Consider the following 21413-nt stretch of genomic DNA (forward strand, 5'->3'; position numbering starts at 1 on the left):
GAACAACAAATAGAAAGTGAACATTTTAAAAATACCATTTACCGTGTTATCTCCTTGGATAGTGGATGTTTATCGTTTTGATGCCAGTTGGTAATCCTTGTCTAAATCAGTAGTAGTATATATTTTTTTCTCATTTTTGTTTCCAGTAAATGAAAACCAAGTTCCAAAGTAATTTTAATAGAAGACTAATAAGGGATTTGCCTTTGAGAATCTGTTTTCCATTTGGATGTTTTTGGTTTTTTTTTTTTTTTTTTTAGAAAAACAACCAACAATGCCGGTTTTAAAGAATGAAATCAAATGCCTTCCACCCCTTCCCCCTTTGAGTAAATCCAGTACAGTTCTGCATACCTTTAACAGCACGATTTTGACACCTGTAAGCAACAACAATTCTGGTTTCCTCCGAAATCTCTTGAATTCCTCTACAGGAAAGGTATGCATTCTTTTTATTTTTGGTACTCCCTCTTGTAAAGTTGAAGAGAGGAAACAAAACAGGAATAGACTAGACAGAATTGAAACAAAGTAGGATATGAATTGCCTACTTGCCCTTGGGGTGGGCTTCACAGGACTGTACTAGTGTCCTGCATATTCTGTGAGACTTTTTCTTGTAGCCACTTCTGTGAGTAGAGTTAATGAGGAAAGCAGATTTGCCTCTTTGCCTGGGGTCCTACCTTAGACCCTTTTGTGTAAAATGTACTCATCCTGTAGTTACAGGAATGGGTTTTTTTTGATAGTAGAGAGCAGCATATTTAAAATTTGTCTTCCTTCTCAAATTCAGACAGAAAATGGACTCAAGAATACACCAAAAATCCTTGATGACATCTTTGCTTCTTTGGTACAAAATAAGGCTTCCTCTGATGTATCTAAGAGGCCTCAAGGACTAACGATAAAGCCCAGTATTCTAGGCTTTGACACTCCTCACTATTGGCTATGTGATAATCGATTGCTGTGCTTGCAAGATCCCAACAACAAAAGCAACTGGAATGTGTTCAGGGAATGCTGGAAACAAGGGCAGGTAATGTGGGCCTCTTACTTCGCCATCCCAATTCAGATCCGCCTTCTCAATTCCTTTGGCAGACTTCCCTGGTAATCTCACCCTCAGCCTCCCCCCTCCATTATAAATGGTATTTCCTTTACCTCCTGTTTTTGTACTTTATTGTTTAGGGTGACTATAATTAGAGTGGAGTATGGCTGTAAGTCTTATTTTTCATAGTAGACATTTGAGCTTTTTTTGTCCAATCAAGTTTTATTGCTTCTGACAAATCATTGGATTTTGATGAGAGTATTCCAGGCTTAGTGATTCTTCCATGGTAAACCTCAACAGGGGAAGTTGGGAGTATGATTAAGAGGCTGATGGAGTTTGGGGGATTAAATAAAACATGGTAAAAATCATGCATTCCTCTTCGTGAATTAAGCCCGTGTGCTGAAGGCAACTCTAGATGGGCCAGAACCATTTGGTGTCTGTCATCTTGGGATCAATGTGTGGTTTTCACAAGGTGCCGCCTTTCAAAGGACAGCATTACTCAATCAATGTTATGGTTGATATGTTCAGGAGATGCATGGCTTTGTAACAGAAAGCCAGTTTCTGTGCTTTCTCATTTTGGTTTCTGTTTTCTGCATCTTTGCCTTCTCTTCTTGGCCAGATGGGGTCCTCTCTAAAGGAACACTTTGCTTTTGGAAAAGGCCAGGACTTGAGAAATTGCCAAGTAGAAAAATATATTTAACCAAGCACAGGCTATATACTCACTAATGGAATTTGCTCATTTAATCATATATACAGAGAAAGCAGAACAACAGACTGAATACGGTCCATTAGCACGTTTTGTTTGGAGTACATAATGTTTAAAAATACTGACCTTGTTGCCAGTATTTTAAAATTCAGGCTGTTTCACATGAAGATCAGGATTTCTGCCTTGACTTGGACAACCAAAAGACTTTGCAACCTCAGGTCTATATTCCTGCCTGGCAACAACAGGCTAGAGGACCAGTGGTAACTCCTTCTTTGTGCAGGATACTCCCACCAGGCTTATGTCTCCCTTTCACATCCCTTGCCTAGTTGGTATTTCTTGAGGAATGGGGTCTGCGTTGGAAGGTGCATTCCTTGATTGCACATGCTCATGACTCCAGTGTGAGAGCGAGGTGTGTGGGGAGCAGATGAGGGGGAAAGATGAGATGCTGTGGGCATTTAGATGACTAAGCCATCATGTCAGCATATTAGATGGAGTCCAGCCCCTCAGAGATGAACTGGCAGCTGTGTGAAGGCTGACTGGGGGCATGGGGGAGAGACGTGGAGGGGTTTAAGCTAAAGTCTTTCATTCTGTTGTTTTAGCCAGTGATGGTGTCTGGAGTGCATCATAAATTGAACACAGAACTTTGGAAACCTGAATCTTTCCGGAAGGAGTTTGGTGATCAGGAAGTCGACCTTGTTAATTGTAGGACCAATGAAATCATCACAGGAGCCACAGTCGGAGACTTCTGGGACGGGTTTGAAGATGTTCCGAGTATGTAAGGAAGGCCTTTAAGAGAGCTGAGGTGGGGACGGTGTGGGCCCGGGAAGAACAGGAATGTGCAGCTCTTGAATAACAATAGCAGCTTTCTTGATGATTTTGTATTTTAAACTTGTGCCTTGTCTCTTCCTCTCCTTGGTGTTTTTTGTTCTTTTTAATTTATTGAGGTGTATCATTCATATATAAACATACATGAATAATAAGTGTATAGTAGTAGTTGCGAACTTAAAACAAACCTACATAACATCATACAGGGCTCTCATACCTCACCCTACCATCCATACCTTGCATTGTTGTGGAACACTTTACGTAATGATTAAAGAGCATCCTCAAAACATTACTACTAGCCAAAGTATTTTCCCCCAAACCCACCCTATTCTTATTTTCTGTATCATTTATACATAAACATAGGTAAACACTAAGGGTATGGTAAAGTTGTGAACTTGAAAAGCAAGCGTGTGTGACGTCATACAGGGATCCCATACAGCAACCTCACACCAACACTTGAATTGTTGTGATAACATTTTTACAAATTATGAGAGAATATTGTCAAAATCGTACTATTAAGTATACCTTGTATTTGGTGTATTTTTTCCCCCAACTCACTCTATTTTTTTTTTCCAATATATTTTTATTACAGAAGTTGTGAATTTACAAAACAATCATGCACATGTGCAGAATTCCCATACAACACCCATCTATCAACACATCACACCGAGGTGTAACATTTGTTAGAGGTTATGAGATAATGTCATCAGATTATTACCAGGTCCATAGTGTGTATTTGGCACACTTTTTCCATACTCCCCGATTATCAACACAATTCATCTTTGGCATAGATGCATGAATATTACATTATTACTATTAACCACAGTCCATAGGTCACTCCAGTTGTGTTTTTCCCATACTTCTCCACATTTCCACCAATGTGCAGTAGTGACATAACATCTGCTCTGTCTCACAGAAGACACTCTTGCATCTTTACCATCAACCATAATTTTCATCCATTTCTGGGTTTACTGTGCTATTCAGTCCCTAGATTATTCTCTAGCTTTCTGTCAATTGGCATTTACATCCCTAGACTACCATTTTCAGCCACATTCCCATTTATAAACCGGCTGTTACTCACTATAATGTGTTACCATCAAGTCTGTACATTTCCACACTTTTACATTAAAGTTAATTAAAACTTCTACATATGTTAAACATCAGTAGTCCATCTCAGTCCTCCTCTTATTTTCTTTAAGAATCCACCAGCTACCACCAAGTCTTAAAGATATTTTCCCACATTTTCTTCTAGAAGCTTTATGGTTCTTGTTTTATATTTAGATTTTTGATCCATTTTGAGTTACTTTTTGTATAAGGTATGAAAGATGGGTCCTCTATCCTTCTTTTGGCTATGGATATCCAGTTCTTTCAGCACCATTTGTTGAATGGACTGTTCTGCCCAAGCTGGGTGGGTTTGATAGCCTAGTCAAAAATAACTTGATCATAGATGTGAGGGTCTTTCTGATTGTGTCTGTCTTTATGTCAGTACCATGCTCTTTTTACCACTGTAGTAGCTAGGTAATATTTTTTCTTCAAGATTTATTTTTTTATGGATTCCTCTCCCCTCCACCCCCCCGCTACTTGTCTGCTCTCTGTGTCCATTTGCTGTATGTTCCTCTGTGACCACTTCCATCCTTATTAGTGGCACTGGGAATCTGTTTCTTTTTGTTGCATCATCTTGTTGTGTCAGCTCTCCGTGTGTGCAGTGCCACTCCTGGGCAGGCTGCACTTTCTTTTGTGCTGGGTGGCTCTCCCTACAGGGCACACTCCTTGCGCATGGGGCTCCCCTACATGGGGGGCACCCCTTCGTGACAGTGCACTCCTTACGCACATCAGCACTGCGCATGGGCAGCTCCACACCGGTCAAGGAGGCCCAGGGTTTGAACCGCGGACCTCCCATGTGTTAGGCAGATGCCCAATCCATTTGGGCCAAGTCCACTTCCCGGTAATATGATTTAAAGTCTAGAATTGAGAGTCCTCCAACTGTGCTTTTCTTTTTAAGATATTTTTTGCTATTCAGTACCCCTTACCCTTCCAAATAAATTTGATAATCTTGTTTTCCATTTATTTAAAAAATTCTGGTGGAATTTTTATCGGGATTGCATTGAATCTGTGTATCAATTTGAGTAGAATTGACATCTTAAGGATATTTAGTTTTCCAGTCTGTGAGCTTGGAATGTTCTTCCAATTATTTAGGTCTTTTTATAATTTCTTTTAACAGCAAGTTGTTGTTTTCTGAATACAAGTGCTTTACATCATTGGTTAAGGTTTATTCCTGAATATTTGGATTTTATTTGTTATTTTATTTTCACCACTCTCTTTCGACACTTTAGTTACTTCTATTGATATAATCTTTATTTCTAGACTCTTCCAGGCCTTCCTCTCCTGTCTTGTCTTTTCAGGCTCTAACACACTCTTTAGTATTTCCTGCAAAGTGGGTCTTTTGGCACAAATTCTGTTTCTGTTTATCTGTGAATATTCTAAACTTGCCCTCATTTTTAAAAGACAGTCTTCAGATATAAGATTCTTGGCTAGAAGTTTTCCTCTTGCAGTATCTTAAATATATCATACCACTGTCTCCTTGCCTCCATGGTTTCTGATGAGAAATTGGCATTTAAGCTTATTGGGTATCCCTTATATGTGATGCATTGTTTTTCTCCTGCTGCTCTCAGAGTCTTCTCTTATCTTTGGTATTTGATATTCTGATAAGCACATGTCTTGGAGTTGGTTTATTCGGATTTTTTCGGATGGGTGGGAGTACATTGTAGAGATGGATATCTGTGTTCTTCAATAGGGTTGAGAAATTTTCTACAATTATTGCTTCAAATATTCCTTCTGCCTCTTTTCTCTTCTCTTCACATGTATGTTTGCACGTCTATTGCTGTCGTTTAGATCCCTGAGACCTTGTTCAGTTTTTCATTTAGGGCTTTCTTTTTTTTTTTTAATTCATTTTTTAAAAATATTACATTCAAAAAATATGAGGTCCCATTCAACCCCACCGCCCCCACCCCACCACTCCCCCCACAGCAACACTCTTCCCATCATCATGACACATCCATTGCATTTGGTAAGTATATCTCTGGGCATCGCTGCACCTCATGGTCAGTGATCCACATCATAGCCCATACTCTCCCACGTTCCATCCAGCGGGCCCTGGGAGGATCTATAATGTCCGGTAATTGCCCTGAAGCACCACGCAGGACAACTGCAAGTTAGGGCTTTCTTTTCCTTTCTCCCTTGCTGGTTGTGTAGTAGGGGCCAAGGATGTAGTTGGTACTCTCAGCTGTGGAGGCTCAAGCTGCCCTCATTGTACCAGGGACCATTGAAGCTTCTCCCAACTTTCTCCCTTTCCAGGGGTAGGACAGAGTCACAGCTGTATGAATAATCCAAGTTGTGCAGGCCTAGACGGTAGTTGTTCAGAGAGAGTGACAAAGCTTCATGCCCCTTCTCCTACCTGGGGCGGGGATGGAGCTGCAGCCAATGCTGCTGTGCAGGTCCAAAATCACTGCAGTGGTCCCGGTAGACTTCCAGCTATTCAGTTTGTGACAGCTGAATGTACCCTCAGGCACCCGGAGAGGCTGGCGGGGGTCCGCCAGCTTCCTCCCTGCTAAAGGTGGGGCTGAAGACCAGGCTAGGGCTGCAGGCCAATCTGGGAGAACGAAACTCGTCTCTATAGTCACTGTGATCTTCAGTCAGTCCAGCTTCCCCTTGTGCTGGGGGTGGAGTCGAAATAGCAGCTTCTGGCCTTTTTCCAACTTGGACAAGTTTAAACTTTAGCTTTTCTTAGGGTTATACTTTAGCCAGCTGAATTTACTAATCAGTAGCTGAAATCGGTGGTCAACTTCCTCATCCTCCTGTTTTTGGGAAACGGAGCTTCCAATTGCAGCCACAGAATAGCTCCTAAGGCGGCTTGTGACCCCAAAGTAGGATGATCACTGGCCTCCATGGCATGACCTGTAATTTCCCAGAGAGCGCTTATTCTAGAGCTACAGTCTGATCTGGATGGAAAGAAGTGGTTCCCTACCAGCACTGATTTTCAGTCCTCCCTGCTTCCCCTTATGCCAGGGACAGTGCTAGGATGGCGGCTACCAGCCTCTGTCTGGCTTGGAGAGGTTCAAACTTTAGCTATTCTTAGAATTTATACTTTAGCCCGCCGAATTTACTAATCAGCTGAAGTTGGTGCCCACCAGTCTCCTCCTCCGCTGTTTTTAGGAAGTAGAAGCTTCAAATTCTAGCCACGTTCACATGGCTCATGTCTGTTCTATCATAGGAAGGCTGTGCTTCCACCTGTGGCCCACAAAGGGAGGGGCGCACAAAGCAGTGCTGTGTCTCGCCTCCAGATGTCTTTTTTCTTTAAAAATTATTGCTTGGCATGGTTAATAGGGCTGAGGGTGGCACAGAATGTGAACTGAGTTAACACAGTGGTCACTCCTACTTCTAGGTGGGGGCAGAGTACCAGGCAGGACAGTGGAGAAGGCCTTGCATCTGGATGCCAAGGCTCAGTCCTTTCTAGTGATAGCCCAGCCACTGACTGTCTCCAAGAACATCCCGTCCAGGTCGGGCCCTCCTGAGTCACACAGGCTACTGTGCCCCATCCCAGCCAGAAGGTCTGGCCAGTGAATAGTGTAGACTCTTGGTAATAAAGTTTACTCATTCATCAGTCAGTCTTACTCTTCTTTATAACCTACTTCTTCACCTTTCTCTTGCTCTCTTAATCCCTTTTACCCACATTTATAGCCTTTTTGATTTTTGTAACAAAATTATAGTTAATTCTTCCATAAGGCACAATTGGATTTTCCAGAAGTAGATGCTGAGGTGGAATTTGGAGTACAGGATGGTTAGTAGGGCTCAGCATCATCTCACAGATGATGTGAACATCTTTGAAATGAATGGGGAGGCAACAGGAATGGGCAGAAATCAGCTGCAGTGCAGAGCCAACAAAGCCTCCGCCAGCCTGGCAGGGAGTTCGGGGGCAAGTGTTGCCCCTCATTGTCTTGTACGGGGCTGAAGTGGGAAGCATCAGGGCCTTTCTTACCCCAGCCCCCTCAGGCCTTGGATACAGTCACCCCGGAAGGGCATGACCTGGCAAGGCAGCTCTCGCAGCTGAGACAGACCCTAAAGTTGTGGCTGGGCAGCAGGTCCTTCTTTTTTTTCTTCCCCCCCAAAGATTTGTTTGTTTGTTTCTCTCCCCTCCCCCCCACCCCAGTTGTCTGTTTTCTGTGTCTTACTTGCTGCATCTTCTTTGTCCTCTTCTGTTGTCGTCAGCGGCACGGGAATCTGTGCTGCTTTTCTTTGTGTCATCTTGTTTTGTCAGCTCTCCGTGTGTGCAGTGCTATTCCTGGGCAGGCTGCACTTTATTTCAGGCTGGGCAGCTCTCCTTACGGGGCAGCAGGTCCTTCCTTGAAGGGAAGTTGGGTGGCATATCTCCATTTGTACCGCACTGCTGTCCAGTTCAAATCCTGACTCCTGGTAGTTCTGAATGAGTATGTGCACTTGGAAATTTAACTCCTCTAGGACTCAAACTTCCTCTTGCCCTATAGATTTAAAGCAGCCCAATATCATCTGCAGTTGGCCTTTTCCAGAATTATGATAATGCTGCCACACACATAGCATGCCATCCTCCCCTGAAATCCCCTGGTGTTCTGAATATATGTGAAAGCCTGTGTTTTTCTGCCTTTGATCCCTCCAGGAGTATGTACCTATTTAAACGAGGTTATGGGGCAATGCTTGATTGACTGTAAAAACTTACAAACATGTTAGTCCTTGAGAGCACAAACTGTAAAGTCAAATCTGGACTCCAATTCAGAGCCTGTCACTTAACAGTGAGAAGGCCTCGGGCATCTATAGAGTATCAATTTCCTTATCCAAAAATGGGAATACTAAATAGTATCTAATCTCATTGGGATTTTGGTTTAGTTGTGAGACTTGAAGGCTTAAAACCCTAAGCAGAGACTGGAACACAGCAAGGAATGAGTGTTGTGGCTGCTAAATAATAGTTATCAGCATCACCTTTCCAATGTGAGCTTCTTCTGGGTTCTTGGTTTCTTGTCATTACCCACAAACAGGAACTCAGAAAATAGTTTTAACTAAACCTTTTCGTGTCATCTAGAAGATAGCAGGGGAAAAAGAGTGGACCCTGTTGGCCTTCGCTGTCCCTGAATAAAATACCAACTCCCCTCAGTCTCTGCACGTAAGGAGTCATCTCTCTTTCATGCTGGCTTTGGAAGACTGGTTGTTCCTTTAGCATCGGGGCGGGGGGGGGGGGGCTTGCCGTTGCTCTGTCAGGAACTGCTGGCAGCTAAGAAGAACACACTGGATCTGAGAGGGACAATTGTTGAAACATCACTTGCTTGTGATAAGCAAAAAGGAGGAGTGGCTGTAATCTCAAAGGATAAGAAGCCATTAAATAAATGTTTATAGAAAAGGCAGGGCCCTAATACAAATGAGTTGGTAATCTTTATTTTGCTGCCTCCTGAGTGCAAATGGAATTTTTGGCACTGTGGAAATAAAATGGTTGGCAGTTGGGGGTTATTAAAGAAAAATAATATTTATATGCTAAACGTTTCAGGTTATGAACATTTTGTAGAGATGAATATATTTTATTTGCATTGTTGAAGCATAAAATGCCATTTTATTGTTTATGTTGACGTATGTCTGTATTAATAATAGTAATGATTCAGTTATTCTGGTTGTGTTTCAGATCGCTTGAAAAATGAAAAAGAACCAATGGTGTTAAAACTTAAGGACTGGCCACCAGGAGAAGATTTTAGAGACATGATGCCTTCTAGGTACGATGATGGAGGTGGGAAAAGGTGATTCTGTTCTTGGGAGGATAAATTCTTTCTTGAGGTGGGGAAGAAATAGTTTTCAGGGGAAATATGAGAGTTCCCATAGTTTTACTGGTGCTTATTTTTCATTTCTAGTCTATAATATTTGGAGACATGTATATTTTTAAATGAGGTCAGTAGGTTATTGACCTTTGGGTTTGGCTGAATAATGAAATCTCCACATGTGTTTTCTGCTATAGTTTTCTGCCAGAGAAGAGGCAGACTGACAAGCACTGATTTGACTTGGAGGCAGAAGTTGGATCAGATTTGTCAGGGTTTAGGTTAACGTAGGCTAATGAGTTTAACAATGAAACTTTTAGATTGATAGGTCTGTTTTCCTTATTTGAACTTAAAACCTTGAGAAGGAGCATTAAGACCAATTAATAATTTACCCTTGTGTGTCAGTTCTGATGCTCAGAATGTTATTGCTCAGATCTTTTGTGTGAAATATTCCAGATCGTTTCAGCACGGTTATGGTGTAGGAAAGAAAGGTGTTCCTAATTACTGTCATTTCATTGTTAAATACTGTTAATGATCGCTTTTTCCATCTTCATGATTTATTTGTTCCCTTTGGTATAGAAGGAACAAAAATCGCTTGATGAATTAGAAAGGCAAGCTGATTTTGAAATTCCTGTGTCTCTCATCCTAGGTTTGATGACCTGATGGCCAACATTCCTCTGCCTGAGTACACAAGGCGAGATGGAAAACTGAACTTAGCCTCAAGGCTGCCAAACTACTTTGTTCGGCCAGATCTGGGTCCCAAGATGTATAATGCTTATGGTAAGGAGAATATAGCTAATTTAAAAAGTTATAATGGAAATAAAATAAGTCATAAATTTTGGGGAGGGGAAGATAGAAGACATCCATAAACCTAACAGCACAGCAACAATTTTCATTGTTGCCTGTTTCCTTTCTTGGCCACATGTATATATATTTCCTTTTTATAGTTGTAGGGCATGTGCAATTTTATATTTTCTACATTTATCATGAAATCTATACATGTTGCTGAATAGTCTTTAGTAAAAATTCTTATGGTTGTATCATGTAACATTGAATGTGTGTAATTTTAATCATTTCAGTATAGATGGATGTTCAGAACAATCTGCTTGCATTGTTTTAACATCTGCTACAGCTTAAATGCAATGTTCTAGTCGGTGGGTAGAAGTTAAGTTACTTAAGTTAGTCTTTTAAAAAACACTTTCAATTAGAATTTATTGTTTGGACATGACCTAATCAATTGTCCAACAAGGAGGATTGCTCAGGATAGGGATTGGTTTTTTCATTTATCAGGAGACTTTTTCATTCTTACTACTATGACCTTGACCAGTTTTATATAGGGTCTGGTTTAAGGTTAGCCATTAAAATGCCATAAAAAGTAATTATTTACCATTTTAATGTTGGATGAAGTTTCCAGTTGTTTGGCTCTTACAATGTATTTTAGTAAAATGTATTTTTAGGACAGTTATAGGTTTACAAAAAATTGTGAAAATAATACAGATTTCCCATTTTATCCCTCTCCCCTTTCCCAAACTCAGTTTCCCCTATTATTTCTCTAGTTCCATTGTCTTTAGACCTGAGGGTGGCAACCCTATGAAGGAAGAAGTTTGTTGGTGTGTTTGCAGTGTTCCCCACACAGCTGGGGGAGGGATAGTGCAAAGACTTGGCCCACAGTGCCACAGTTCTCTTGCAGTATCAGCCCAGGGAGTGGGGCTGGGGAACGTTCTGAGAGATGTGTGCTCTCAATGGTTCTGCTAGGGTGTAGTAAGAAATGGCCCATAAGGTTGAAGATACAGTGGGAGAAGTCCCCTTCCTTATTCCCTTTGCTTCTCAGATCTCAGTTGAGAGAACCCTGCCTGTGCCACAGGTCCTGCTACAGTTCTGGCTCAAGTTCCCTGCCCTTGAGCCATTCAAAGCTTGTTCAGAGCAGGTTTGATCTCAGGGCAAAGTCTCTTTACAGAGGATATTCACAATGAAATTATATAAGTGAAGGCATTTTTGCATGAAGGTAAAATGGTATAATATTGCATAATGATTATCCATACTTTACAGAACTCATGAATTTTAGAGGGAAATGGATAGCTGAGAAGCTACCAGAATAAATTGCCTGCTTGTTTTAAATCACTTAGCAGCTTGTCTTTCCTCCCTAGGCACTAATAGATGGCGGTGTTACTCTGTGAAAGCTTTTTCTATGACAAAATTGTTCATATTCAGAAATAAGCATTTAGGAGTTGAAAATAAAATATTTTCATTTTCAATGCTTTCTACCTTATCATAAACGTTGGTAAAGAGCTGCGTTTCTTCAAAGATTGGTTGTTAGAGCTACTTCTCAAAGTAGAGGGTAAACAGGCTCTATAAGAGAGAGATCATTTAGTCCATCTTTTCTCCAGCTTCATCACCACCCTGTTTTACAGAGGGGAACCAGGACTTTGGAAGAGTAGAAGGGACATTGGCCTGCTCAGGACCTCCAAGGGACAGCTAGTGACAGGTCTGGGACTAGAACTTACAGTTCATGATTTCTAACCTAGAGCCCATGCCCCTATCCTCCTCCTACCCCAACAACCCATCACCCAGCAACTCTTGCTATTTGAGCTTATGTTCTTATCATGTAACTCCATGGTGTTTTGTTTCAGGATATTCTCTTTTCTTGGGATCCTTTTCCTTGTGATCAATAGGTTTTTATAATCTTGGTTCCATCTGAGTTCAAGCTCATTCAGTTCAGAGACTGGTTTCATAAAAAATGGAGTAATCTGTGGCTGGGATTGGATGGACTTTGGGCTGATGGCAGGGTAGGTGCCATTTCCTTCCTTTGGCATTAGCAGCTGCTGGTGAGACCATGAGACCTCTTCTCCATTCATAGCTCTTCTTCCTGGATCTGTTTCCTCCTCCTACCTTCTGTATTAACTGCCATCCTCAAGTTTGTGTTCACACCTTTTTCTTCTTAAGTTTTACTTTTTTACTTATGGAAATACTTTCCAAACACACTTAAAGCTGGAGAGTGTATTACAGTGACTCCCTGTATAGTTACCACCCAGCTGCTAATACCTAATCCTTTATCTACTTCTTTGTGTGGACATTTCAGCAAGTTGGAGAGGAAAGAAAGCACAACAGGACTCCAGGGCCTTGGTCCTAGGTTGGAATTATGGGTTCCCCCCTCCTAAACCTGCAGGTTCAGTAAGCCAGACATACTCCCTCAACCTCCTCCAAATGTCAGGGAAGTTTCAGAGTTTGCACATTACAAGCCATGCTTTCCTCTACTGCTCATTCGAGAAGCAAATATGAGAATTTAGAGAGGTCTTTGATTTGGAGGATTAATCCTGCTGAATGGCTTTGTATTATGACCTGAGAGTTGCTTCTTACCTGGTATGGAAAACACCTTGCTCCACTAGAGTCTTGTGTAAGGCTGCACCCTGAGGTGTCTGGGATGGGCCATCCAAGGGGACCAGGGAGCTTGGTGAAACCCAGCTTCTCCTGTGGACAAGAGATGAAGGTCACAGACCACGAACACCAGAGGGGAACCTTGTGTTCTGTCTGTAAAGAACAGAGGCTTTTCTTTACAGTTGAAGGAACCAAGGACCGAAGTGGACAGTGCTTTCTTTACACTGAGGTACAGCCATGTTAGGTCCCAACTCTGTGGCTGTGTGCATGAGTGATTTCTTGGTTTCTATTAGACTTTTTTTAGGGAGGTACCAGAGATTGAACCCGGGACCTTCATATATGGGAACCACTCAGCTACATCTGTTCACCTAGACTCTTCATCTTGTGTCCCAGTAATGCCCTTTTGAGTCTTGTGTCCTCCATTGTTGATTCTGTCCAGGATCACATAATACATTTATTGTCATTGTCTCTTTAGTTTCTCCTTCATTTAGTTTTTAATTGTGGAAGCATATATACAACACAAACCTTCCCATCCCAGACCCTCCCAAGCATAATGCATTCAGTGGAATTAATCACATTTACAATGTTGAAGTACCCTCTCCATTACTAGAACTTTCCCTTCACCTCAGACAGAAACCCTACATTTATTTCATACCAGTTTACCTTCAATAGAACACACACAGTTTTTCTGCCCTTCCACTTTTATGTAGTGCTGTCACAAATTACATGTTTATACATTGAGTCCAAAACCACTTATTTATCATTCCATTTTGTGTGTGTACCTTTAGATCTTCTAGGGAGTAAAAAGTGGACTTAAAACCAAAAAACACCCTAGTGTACTGGGTTTTATATTTACTATGTCATTACCCTTACCAGAGATCTTTATTTCTTCATGCAGCCTTGACCTATTATTTAATGTCCTTTCCTTTCAACCTGCAGAGCTCCCTTTAGCATTTTTGTAGGACCAGTCTAGTGGTGATGACCTCCTTCAGCGTTTGTTTTTCTGGGAATGTCTTAATCTTTCCGTTATTTTTGAAAGACAGTTTTGCCAGATACAGAATTCATGGTTGGCGATTTTTTGCTTCCAATACTTTAAATGTGTCTTCCCACTAGCCTCTTGCCTCCTATAGTTTCCAATGAGAAATCACTTAATCTAATTGAGGCTCCCTTATATGTGATATATTGTATCTCTTTTATGGCTTTCAGTATTCTGTGTATATGTTGGGCATTCAGCAGTTTGACTTACAACATGACACAAAATGAGTCTATTTGGATTCATCCTGTTTGGAGTTCATTGAGCATCTTGGATGTGTGTATTCATGTCTTTGATTAAATTTGGGACGTTTCCAGCTGTTATTTCTCTTCTCTGTCCCTTTCTCTTGTTTTTCTACTTCTGGGATTCCCACAATGCAGATACTGGCATGCCTAATGGTATCCCACGGATTCCTCAGGCTCCATTCATTTTTCTTCATTCTTCTTTCTGGTCCTCAGAAAGACTGGATTATTTCAATTGCCTTATCTTGAAGTTCACTGATTATTTCTTCTTCCAGCTCCAGTCTGCTGTTGAACCCCTCCAGGGAATTTTTCATTTTGGTTACTGTGGTCTTCAGCTATTTGGATCCTTTTCATAATTTCCATCTCTCTATGGGTATCCTCTTTGTTTTCATGTATCATTTTCCTGGTTTCCTTTAGTTCTTTGTCCATGTTTTCCTTTAGCTCTTTCAGCATATTTAGGATTATTTTGTAAAAGCCTTTCTGGAATGTCCCAATTCTGATCCTGCTCATTGATGGTTTCTAATGCTGTAATCTTCTTTGCCTCGTCCATTGCTTCCTGTTTTTCTGTATGTTTTATAATCTCCTATTGAAACCTGGGTATTTTTATATTTTAGTGTGTACTCAGTTGTCTGTTACTTAAGCTCGTAACAGCTAGTATTATGATAGAGCTTTCCTTAAATGCCAGAAGCTAATGAAAAAAGAAAATGTCTTTTCTGGTCTTTGCAGATTGATCTGTAGGAGTGCTCATTCAGAGCTTATCCAAACAGTGAGGTTAGAGAATAACTCCAGAGCAAAGCATAGGGGCCTCCCTGGTCCTTTCTGCACGTGTATCTTGTCTGGGACATGCATGTGTCGCCCTAGGAATTAACATGTTTACACAGTTTTGAACGTCACCTCTTCCTTAGGAAACAATTTTCTCGTGGTCCTGGGCACTGCAGTGTATGCCCTACAGCCAGCAGTCCCTTGCCCCAGGCAGCACAATTTGACTGCTCTCCCATGGCGTTCTGTAGGAGAGCTCCTTGAGCTGCCTTCTATGTGCAGTTCGAGGACAATGAGTCTCTTATGCCACCAGCAGAAAGGTTGAGCATGCTTCCATTTATATGTACAAGTGTTATTCTGCTCCCTCCGGAACTGAGACCAGAGATCTACACTGGGTGGGTTGGGGAAGGAGCCACAAAGTCTACCGCTTTTAAGTAGCTGTTTCTCAATTCAGCGCTCACTCTGTTACTGCAGTGCTTTAGCTGTTTTCTGGAGTTTGAGAAAGATGTTTCTGCCAGGTCTTCTGATTGTTGAAAGCTTCTATGGGGAGACAGAGCCCAGAAGATGTCTGCTCTGCCATCTTGGTCAGGCCCCGACTCCCCGTCTTGAGCGGATGCTGGGCTTTGCCTCACTCCGAATCCCTCCCAGGCTGTGGTACCAAAGTGTCCATCGCCTGGCTGAGCAAGTCCAGCTTTAGTAGTCGGCAGTACCTCTCTTGCTCTCTGTTTTTGGCTTCTGACTATTCTTTCTTTTTGTGCCCACACTTTGATTCATTACAAAAATAATTCTCAGTAATTTTATCCAGAATTTTTAGTTCTATCAGGGTCTTTCAGGTACCTATTCTGCCATATCACCAGAAAGGGAAGTCCTAAAATTTTCTACTGTTTTTGTCTTTTGTTTTCATAATTAAATATTTGATGAGATTATTTTCTGTAGCATTAAAAGGATAAAAGAATTAAAATATTAAATATTCTTTTCTTTTACATGATTAGAAGTAGTTTTTAAATTTTGCAACCAAGTACCTCCTAATGAGCAGCCCTTGTTGTCTTGTATAACTTGAGGCATTTTCTTTTTGCAGGATTAATTACTCCAGATGATCGGAAATATGGAACAACAAATCTTCACTTAGATGTATCTGATGCAGCTAATGTCATGGTTTATGTGGGAATTCCCAAAGGACAGTGTGATGAGGAAGAAGGTAGGGTGGCTGAAGTGAAACTGGGACTTATATCTGAGCAAGGGCCCACAGTCTGATGTTTACTTTCTCTTGCTTAGAAGTCCTTAAAACTATCCAAGATGGAGATTCTGATGAACTCACAATAAAGCGATTTATTGAAGGAAAGGAGAAGCCAGGGGCCCTCTGGCACATATATGCTGCTAAAGACACAGAAAAGATTCGAGAATTCCTTAAAAAGGTATGTTCCTTATCCTTAGAGCATGTGAGGAGAGGCCTCTGATTTGGGGGTCTGCTTGTATGTTTTTAAAACCCTGCTGAATGACTTTGTATTGCAACCTGGCGTTGTTTGTTTGCTTTACTTGCATGAAAAACCACTTCCTCTGCTAGTAACAACAGTCTGTATAAAAGCTTGCATCCTAGAGCTACCAGTGAAGAACCACAAGTGAAAACATTGTCACATGCAGTAACATCATTGCCATTTCCTTTTCCATTCCTGTTTGGACAGTTTTGCTGTTCCTTTAAAGAGTTAGTTTTAAAGGAGAAAGTTCTGTATATTCCCAATATTCATGATGGATATGTAGATTTGGATGCCACTAATGTTTTGAAAGAATAGTTTAGAGAATACATGAACTGACTGGGTTGCTGGGAATTGTTAGAGCCTCCCTACACATCAGTTTGTACAGGCTGAAGGTGGCTGCTAAGGAGCAAGGTTTCTAAATGACTAGGCTCATAGCAGGGGCCTGCCTTTTATGTCTGTGCTGCACATATGTACTAGAAGGTTTTTGTGCTCTGCCTTCCAGTTAGTTCCTCTGATCATCTTATAGCATCAGTTTGCTTTTGTTGCCTTGAAAATCCAAACATCAGAAGTTTGCATATCCTTGGCTCTAGGTGGCTGTCCTCTGAGGGAGTGACCAAGGTCCCTGTTGATTTAGACCCTTCTCACTTAATGGTAGGTCAGTGGAAAACTCCAGGCCCTTCTGTGGCCCTCAGCTTGGGAATCATCAGGGAGTTTATCTTCCCCGGCAGCAGGCAGGTCGTTCAGCAAGGATACTGCATGGAGGCCCCAGTCAGCAGGAGCGATGGGGCATGCTCACTTTTTAACTTCTTCACCACCAAGTCTGCAGTCCAGGCTGCAGTGTAGTAGGTGTCTGCTGCTCTTCATTCATTGATGAGGAATGGGTCTGTACATTCCTTTCCCTGGTACCACATAGGTCCTTAATGAGTGTTTTTTGGAATCAAGGTGCTTCTGGGTAAGACTTATTTGACTCTACTTGACTCTTTCAGAAAACCTGCAGGTCACTATATTGTTCCTTTGATAGTGTCACCCTGAGTTTATCCTTTGCCAGAATAATAGGCTCTTCTTTGAAATCATTCTACAATTATTTTGGAGACTGTTCTGTAGTTTAGATTGGTAAGTAAATATGAGCTTTAAAAAACTACAAAACAACAAATTCTAAGAAACTTGAGTCTACTTATGTTCAAAAGTCTAGTCTAAAACATTCTCCAAATACAGTATTTCTAAAAATACATGTGGACTGCCACCCAGTTTGTGGGAGGCCACGTATTCTTCCAGTCTTCCTTCTGTTGGCTTTTTCAGTAAATGTTTTTGTCTTTTCCTGCCAACGGGGTCACTTAAGTTGAAGATGCCTAACATTCGCTGACAACCAGCACTGCTCAGGGGGAAGAAATGTTTGGCCGTATCCTGTTGCTCAGGTGCATGGTATTTTGACTGGATTCTAGGTATCAGAAGAGCAAGGCCAGGAGAACCCCGCCGACCACGACCCTATTCATGATCAGAGCTGGTATTTGGACCGATCCCTGAGAAAGCGTCTGCATCAGGAGTATGGAGTTCAAGGCTGGGCTATTGTACAGTTTCTCGGGGATGTGGTGTTTATCCCGGCAGGAGCGCCACATCAGGCAAGAACCGTCCTTTATTCTTTATTCTCTTTGTACTATGAATTTTGAATGTGTTACTGATGTGTTACTGATGTGTGTTGGTGTTTTCCAGGTTCATAATTTATATAGTTGTATCAAAGTGGCTGAAGATTTTGTTTCTCCAGAGCATGTCAAACACTGCTTCTGGCTTACTCAGGAATTCCGTTATCTGTCACAGACTCATACAAATCATGAAGATAAATTGCAGGTAAAAGTAGCGCAGATTGCTGGCATTCTCTGTCTACTTCCACTGTCTTCTTACGTAAAGGAAGAACACAGCTTGATAAAATCTCACCTTGATTTGATACTGTTTAGACTGTGAGGGACTACGCCTGAATAGAAAGGCTTTAGGATTGAAAATGAACAGATCTCACCCACCAGTCGGGGATCTCGAACAAAGTGCTTGACCTTTGTGCTTCAGTGTTCTTATCAGCCTTAGGGGAAGCAGAAGAGAAGCTCGGGGATTGGCAGCAATCTGAAGGGTAGTATTTTGAAAATGCTTTCAGTAGTAAATTATATAATAATTATGTGTTTGGAAAATTAGTGAAATATATAACTGGAAAAACGTTGAAGCCGTACTGCAAAGCTTTGCTCCTCCCTGCACTCAGCAGGGGTAAGGTGTCTGGCATCTAAGCCTGTGGAGAGGGGAAGTGAGCTTCTGAATCCTTCAAGGGAAGTGTGTGTGTGAAACACCAGCTTGAAGGAGTTCAGGGGCCTTTCCAGGATTGACAATTCCATATGGAATATTAACTTTTAAATTCTAATGGAGAGAATTGGCAATAAAATGGGTATGGGAGAAGTTTATCCTTGCTGATAGATTTTAGATTTAAAGGTAAAATGACCCTATTTTCTTCCATTAATGTTAGGTGAAGAATGTTATCTACCATGCAGTGAAAGATGCGGTTGCTATGCTGAAAGCCAGTGAATCCAGCTTTGGCAAACTCTAAGGGTCCCAGAGACGCCTTAATCCCTCTGCACAATGAAAGTGAATTATTGGCAGCTGTTCAAACTCTTCAGGCAGGATTCCTGTGGACTTTGAGATTCATGTTACCTCATCACCTTTTTTAAACTGTACCTGACTTGTAAGGTACTCTGTCTAATGTATATTTCTAGTGTTTGCAGACACTAAATGTGTATATGTAGTAATTATTTACAGAACATTCATCTTTAAACTGTGACTTCTCACCTAGTGCAGAACTTTCACCAAGCTGTAAAAACAAAACCTCTTAGCTCTGGAACAATACCTCCAGTTACTCCCCCTGTTTGGTTGGACAGCTTAGTCAGAATGGATTTGTAACTATTAGGAATCACTCTGCACAGTTGTTTTGGGTCTCAGTGCCGTCCTCCCCTTAGGGTTCAAAAGAGCAATGGAGGAAATGACAGCTATGGTGCAGTTCTTACTATATTGCATAGAACTGGCATTATATAGCAGAAATCAACTACTGTACAATTCTTGGGGCTAACCATCTTTAGTTAAATGGAGTTTTAATTTAAATGAAGCTTTGCTAATTTTAAGTGTTAAGCATTTTACATTAAAATATTCATATAATATTTTGGCTCTGTTTATTGGCATCAGCCTTGATGTGGAGGAGGAAGAGCTTGCTTAGGGAACTCTTGTAGAAGCAAAAGAATTAGAGGCAAAGTGATATCTTAGTGCTTATTACAACACAATATGGAAATAACTTTCTCCCTAGCCAAATGGAAATACTGTCACACTTTTACATATACACACCATCAATTAAATTTAAAAATGGGAATTAACCAAAACAGTGACTGGTTAAATGGTCCAAAAATACTGAAGATTGAAATACTTTTTCTCTTTTCTGGCTCTTCATATATAAGAATTAACAAAGGAAAATTAAATGATTAAAAGTTTTATAAAAATAGCACCTAAAATTTTCGTAGCCCACTGATTCTCCTAGGCTGTTAAAGGTGTCCTACAAGGAATTAAACTAGGGAAACGGACTTTGGCCCAGTGGTTAGGGCGTCCGTCTACCACATGGGAGGCCCGCTGTTCAAGCCCCAGGTCTCCTTGACCCGTGTGGAGCTGGCCCATGCGCAGTGCTGATGCGCGCAAGGAGTGCCCTGCCACGCAGGGGTGTCCCCGCGTAGGGGAGCCCCCCGCGCAAGGAGTGCACCCATAAGGAGAGCCGCCCAGCGCGAAGGAGGGAGCAGCCTGCCGAGGAATGGCGCCGCCCACACTTCCTGTGCCGCTGACGACAACAGAAGCGGACAAAGAAACAAGACGCAGCAAAAAGACACAGAAAACAGACAACCGGGGGAGGGGAGGGGAATTAAATAAATAAAAAATAAAATCTTAAAAAAAAAAAAAAGGAATTAAACTAAAATTGAAAGCAAGTAGTATAGATAAGGCTTAGAGCCTGAGTTTTAACCTGTGGGGTCAGAATAGAAAGTCAAAGATCCCTGCCTACTTACAGCCCCCTTAAAGCCAAAACATTCAATGGATAAACCCTCAAAGACAAAAATTCCTGGAAAGAAAAAGTAGAAATATCTATCTCAGTGGGGAGAAGTCTTCTCTGGGAATGGCTTATCTCAGGCTCCTTTTTGCAAGTTTGGGTCTAAAATTTGTACCATTGTCTCAGAAATCTCCTGAGCTTACTCTTCTCTAGAGTAAGCTACCTTCAAGCCAGGCCTCGAAGAAGTCTCATGGATATTACTCACAATCAAAATTGTAACAAAAAAAAAAACACCAGAAGCAGGAGTCAGCAAGAACCTTCATATTGCTGTATTAGACCTGTAAGGTTTTCAAATTCTGGAATGATCTGATATAAATTCCAAAATGTTTCTTTCGTATGTCTTAAAAATGAGAGTATTGGAAATAGGACAGAGAAATTATCAGAAATAATCAGATTTGGTAAAAGGATAAACTTACAAAAATGAAGCACATGATTGAAATTAGAAATTTAGCAACTGAGTTAAATAGCAGAAATAGTTGGAAAAATGTGTGCTGGAAGAAAGGTCTGGAAAATTACACATAAATCTAGCATTGAAAAACAGCAAGAAAGCTATGAAGAGATAACACCCAAGGAGGAAAGAGTGAGGAGACTGGTTTCCTCAGTGACAGAAAGCTAAGCCAACGGTGGGACGGGGAGGAGAAGGGATCTACTCCTACAGGATTGAGAACTTTCCAGTACTGGTTATATATGCCAACCTTCAGATTGAGGAAGCCCAATAAACTAAGCAGGGTAAAGAAATCCACAGCTATGCAGTACATAGCAATGAATTTGAAAAACTCCAAGAACAAACAGGTTCTTAAAAGCAGCCATTGAAAAAAGATAACCTTCAAAGAAGTGACAAACTGACAGTTGACTTCTCAACAGCAACAATCAGAAGAAAGTAGATGCCAGATAATGTGAAACAAAAATTTAAATGCTACAAAATTATTTTCCTTTGTTTATAGACATTGGGAATAATTTAGGACATGGTTCCAAATACTGGCTGAATATTAGAATGTTTTTAAAATGATACACATTACTAAGTTTCAATTTTGAG

The 21413-nt window shown here is 41.2% G+C and overlaps 1 protein-coding gene across 2 annotated transcripts in view; it reads left to right on the top strand.

Annotated features, from left to right (window-relative positions):
- Positions 1–19451, top strand: part of KDM3A (lysine demethylase 3A) — a 67038-nt gene extending 47587 nt beyond the window's left edge. For both annotated transcript variants that reach the window (XM_058279048.2, XM_058279049.1), the window contains exons 17-26: positions 258–430; positions 776–1012; positions 2327–2498; positions 9253–9340; positions 10029–10159; positions 15867–15986; positions 16064–16203; positions 17706–17882; positions 17974–18108; positions 18767–19451. In XM_058279048.2, coding sequence (XP_058135031.1) covers positions 258–430; positions 776–1012; positions 2327–2498; positions 9253–9340; positions 10029–10159; positions 15867–15986; positions 16064–16203; positions 17706–17882; positions 17974–18108; positions 18767–18847 — 1454 coding nt within the window. In that variant the 3' untranslated portion in view covers positions 18848–19451. The remainder of the gene's footprint in view (positions 1–257; positions 431–775; positions 1013–2326; positions 2499–9252; positions 9341–10028; positions 10160–15866; positions 15987–16063; positions 16204–17705; positions 17883–17973; positions 18109–18766) is intronic.
- The last annotated feature ends 1962 nt before the right edge of the window (positions 19452–21413 follow it).

Source organism: Dasypus novemcinctus, chromosome 17, assembly GCF_030445035.2.
Source record: "Dasypus novemcinctus isolate mDasNov1 chromosome 17, mDasNov1.1.hap2, whole genome shotgun sequence".
NCBI lineage: Eukaryota > Metazoa > Chordata > Mammalia > Cingulata > Dasypodidae > Dasypus > Dasypus novemcinctus.